This window comes from Populus euphratica, unplaced genomic scaffold (genome assembly GCF_000495115.2).
Source record: "Populus euphratica unplaced genomic scaffold, PopEup_1.0 scaffold5.1, whole genome shotgun sequence".
Lineage (NCBI taxonomy): Eukaryota > Viridiplantae > Streptophyta > Magnoliopsida > Malpighiales > Salicaceae > Populus > Populus euphratica.
In genome coordinates, this window is record NW_011499848.1 from 4,295,311 (window position 1) to 4,299,514 (window position 4,204).

The following is a 4,204-nucleotide window of genomic DNA, read 5'->3' on the forward strand; positions in this document are numbered from 1 at the left end:
GAGATCAAATCAACAAAAAAAAAAAAAAAAAACCAAGAAGAAGAAGATGAAACTAGAAATTACACCTCCAGCAACACAAAGAAGGGAGCCATTACAAAGGCTTGAACAAGGTTATCCAAAAGAGCAGGGGCTCGTTTCTGCAGGAAAGTATCTGAACCTGAGGCACATTTTAATGTAACTAAACTTTAATAACTCCTGATCATAGGATCAATTACCTCAAAGACCCCATGCCCAATGAACTGTCCAGTCCAACAAATTATTTGAGCCACCAAGACAACCTGGAGAACAATTTGTTGCCTTCAAAATTAAATGAAACAAAACTGAACTACTATCTCATGGTTTGCATTGTTGAAAGAAAAATGCATGATGCATGAATGTTCAGAGTTAGACTTAAATGTACACGCATTAGATGTTATGAGCAACAGAAAGTGCAAATGAAACTTAAAGTCAAGGAAATTGTCACACAAACTAACGTACTAATGTCCAACAAAATGATCAAACCACAGCGAAGAAGCACACTTGGAAACACTCATATACTGCATTATCCTGTAAAACTGCTTGCAGCCGTAAAAAATCAATAACTACGTTGAGCCAACTCGCAAGACTTCATGATACTCCATTCTTGAAGTTGGATCTGCCATCTACCTCTAAAACACCATTTTCTCAAAATTGGATCGAATCCAGTAACAAGTCAAGCCATGGGAACTCTGAACAAAGATGCACTACATTCATCATGTCCATCTTCTTTATCGGAGATCAGCCTCAATAAACTACACCAATTCAATTCTCTTTCTGATTTTAACATCCATCATGGCATTGTAAGAAAAATAGATAGATTCAGGTCGTACACCAGTCAAATATACAACCAATATCCAGATTCCACACAACTTCCTAATATCCTGTAGCATATGAAGTCAGATAGAGACAAATAGAACCGCTCAAATCCAAAGTCTGACATTTCTCAAGCCTGGCTATATTGCTTTGGAAAAGTATGCATCTAGAAGTGAAATATGAGATATTTCCTACAGGAAACATGTGGTTTACAATCAGAACTGACCTACTTAATAAAGTTTTCTGTTATACATAATGTCGAAGGATGGCAACAGATCGGGGTGTATGAAGAGCCATATTAATTATAGCCACGTTGACAGACAAATTGGAACAATGAAAGGAAAGAGTTCTCGAATTTCTGATTCTGTGCTTGTCTTGACCATACCAATTCACAACATTTGTGAAATATAACTTTTAAAGAACCAGATTTAAAAAAATAAATAAAGAATTAAGCCATCAACTATTCTAAAACACATATTTCTGCTTCTAAAATAAATGCAAGCAATAGCTTTCAGAGAAAGCTCTAAAGAACTCTGAAGTAAAGAGATGCCCGATAAAACTAATACCAATTTTATAGTAGCTAATAAATTGAGTAAAATCCAGAATTGCTCTTCAGGTAGCGTATCATCAGGGAAATGAAGTATCTGATGAATAGCTATTATTGAATTTTCAATAGCCAAAACTCAAAAACTGCGGACCAGACAAGAGACCTATTTTTCTCTGTTTTTTCAATTTCCAAGAAAATCATGAGCTATCATCAGCACAGCAACTTAACATTATTGTTCAATACCCAACACACCAAAAACTAAGAATATCACCGGAAATAAAATTACCTTCCAAGCAAGAGAGAATCCAAGCCAGCTAGCCACAAAACAACTACTTAACCAACAGAAAACACAGAGCAAAGCAGCCAAGGAACCAGCTTTTGGGTCCAAACAGATATAAAACAAAGCATATATTAAAACAAGAAAGAACCCGATGTTAAGAAACAGAACCACATCATTACTACCAAAAAGAGATAACTCGACTTGAGGGAGATCAAACAGGGGAGGTGTGAAATAAAGAATCAAACCAGAGGCGAAAAAGATTGGCCAAACAAATATCATGTGAATCAATATGTTTATTGGGTTACTATGGTATGCACCATAGAATGCATAGTGCTTCTCTAGATCAAACAATCCATACTTCCCCATTGAAAAATCAGAAAGGAAAAGATGGGATTTTTTCTACAGGAGGATTTTGTTGAGAAAATTATGGGGTTGCGTGTATGTTTTTCTACAGGACGGAAGAAGGAGTCAAGGAGATAAGGAGCTAAGTTCGAGGACAAAAATTTAGAAAAGGGGATTTCTTGAATTTTATAGACAACACGAGACAGACAAAAGTGAAAGCAGCTCTGAAGACGGGGGTTTGCTGCCGTGAATGGCTGTAACAACCTATGTACAAGCGTCTCCTCTTAGGCTCCCGTTGAAAGAGATTGGTACTCCATTTAATTTTACGAAATTAAAAAAATTATAATTTTTTTTTTAGATATTGCATCTAGCCGCCTCGCAGAGCATCCAAACCCCCCTTTTTTTTTTTTAAAAAAAAAAACCGAATAGTTTTTTTAAAAAAAAAAAAAAAAACCGAATGGGACGGTGAATTTACTGTTATTCTAGATATGAGAATAATGTTTTTACCATTTTACTTTTGTAAGAAAAACATAGGTTGATGGCTGAGGTAAAAATGTCTTTGCATTGGGATCATTTTAACATTTCAAGACGGACAGGGATAAAACAAATATTTTACTTTTTAAATGTACAATAAAATAACATAAATAATCTTAAAAGTGAAAAACTGTTAGGCTGACATATAGGTTATTTTTGTATTTTCGCTCTAAAGTACATAGTTAAATAGCCATTTTATCATTATAGACCAGTTTACTGTTATAATCATATATAAAAAAAAACTTGAGCTTCCAGCGGGGGTGTTTTTGTCCTTTAAGGTTGAAAACCAAGGTTAAAAGATCTCCCTACCCTATGAGTTTAAATTCTCAACCTAGTAAGGATAATTTAGTTTTTTAATAAATAAATAAAATTAAAAAAATTTGCTGAGGCACGCTCATCACTCGTTATTATTTTTGGACGACAACTAATTCTAGTAGCTAAAAAAATCATTTCGAGTTGGCATTTAATTCATCTTGGTATTTTTTTCATAATCCAATGATGTAATTATTGAGAAGATCTAGGGTTTTGAGCTTATGACCATTTTTTCTTCTTCTATTTTCTTTTGTATATTTTTTTAGTGTATTGTGGCTTTCCTCTAGATTTTTCAGATAAAGCCTTGATTTTTTTTTATTTGGCTCTGTTGTTTTTTTTGTTAGAATAATTAATGAAATTAAAATTTTATTTTAATTTAAACCTTCTTAATTTTTTTCTTTATTAAATTTGGTTATATTTTTTTAATTGTTATTTATATAATCTGAGATGGTTTTTAGAATTGAATTTTTTTTTTCAATTACACTCTCTATCAACTTTTTTTATTATTTTTTTTTCTATTTAAAATTTTTAGACTGGTATTTATTTTGCTAGAATTCATCTATCAACATTTGATTCATCTAAATTTGATTTTTTCGGTTAAGACTTTGTCTGGGATTTTAAGAGTTAAAAGTTTTGAAAATTAAACTAGGTTTTATTTGAATATGTTTTTTTATTAATTTTTTAAATTAATATTTTTAAATTTTATTTAATTAAAGATTAGATTCCATAAAAAAAAAACTTTATGAGTGAAAATGTTGGGATTGTTCACAGGCTAGGTTTGAGGATAGTAATGGACTTTTTGGGTTCAAAAAGGGTTCCTGGGATTGTGTTTGATTTACATGGAAATGGGTTTTCTAATAAACGGATTAGAATGTGTTGCTGAAAGAGACACATAGAGTGATGTTGAAGGAAGGGGATTAAAGGAGATCGGTCGCGGGTAAAGGAAATAAATTGAATTCAAGTTTTGATATTTATGTATTTGCTTTGAAAAAGGTTGCTCAGGTACTTGAATGATAAAGAGGTCATCTAAGAGTTTGAAAAAAGAAAAAAAAACTCGAATTGAAATAAATAATTAAATGATTTGTGTAGATTTTGAAAATAATAATAATTACCAGATTTTTATTTTTTTAGAATACATTTTTACTGTGAAATGTGTTTTTTAAATTGTCTGAGAGAAAAAGAAGCTAATCTAACGATATATATTGTATTTCTAGAAAAAAAAATACTTATTTGTAAATGAAAAGGATGAACCAGGAAAAGGAAAAGGATTGGTGGGCCAACAGATGCAGCTGTCGATGACAGGAAGACCCATTGGGCCATTCTAAGAGAGCCCAGTCCAAATATAAACAGGCCTCAAC

At 32.1% G+C, this 4,204-nt stretch overlaps 1 protein-coding gene across 1 annotated transcript in view; it reads right to left on the reverse strand.

The window, feature by feature from the left end:
* The window catches only part of LOC105117166 (uncharacterized endoplasmic reticulum membrane protein C16E8.02-like), a 2,693-nt gene extending 380 nt beyond the window's left edge, over positions 1–2,313 (reverse strand). The window contains exons 1-3 of the mRNA XM_011014738.1: positions 1,665–2,313; positions 216–278; positions 66–137 (exon numbers count right to left, since the gene is read on the reverse strand). Of these exons, the coding sequence (XP_011013040.1) occupies positions 66–137; positions 216–278; positions 1,665–2,024 (495 nt within the window). The 5' untranslated portion in view covers positions 2,025–2,313. The remainder of the gene's footprint in view (positions 1–65; positions 138–215; positions 279–1,664) is intronic.
* Between the last annotated feature and the right edge of the window lie 1,891 nt (positions 2,314–4,204).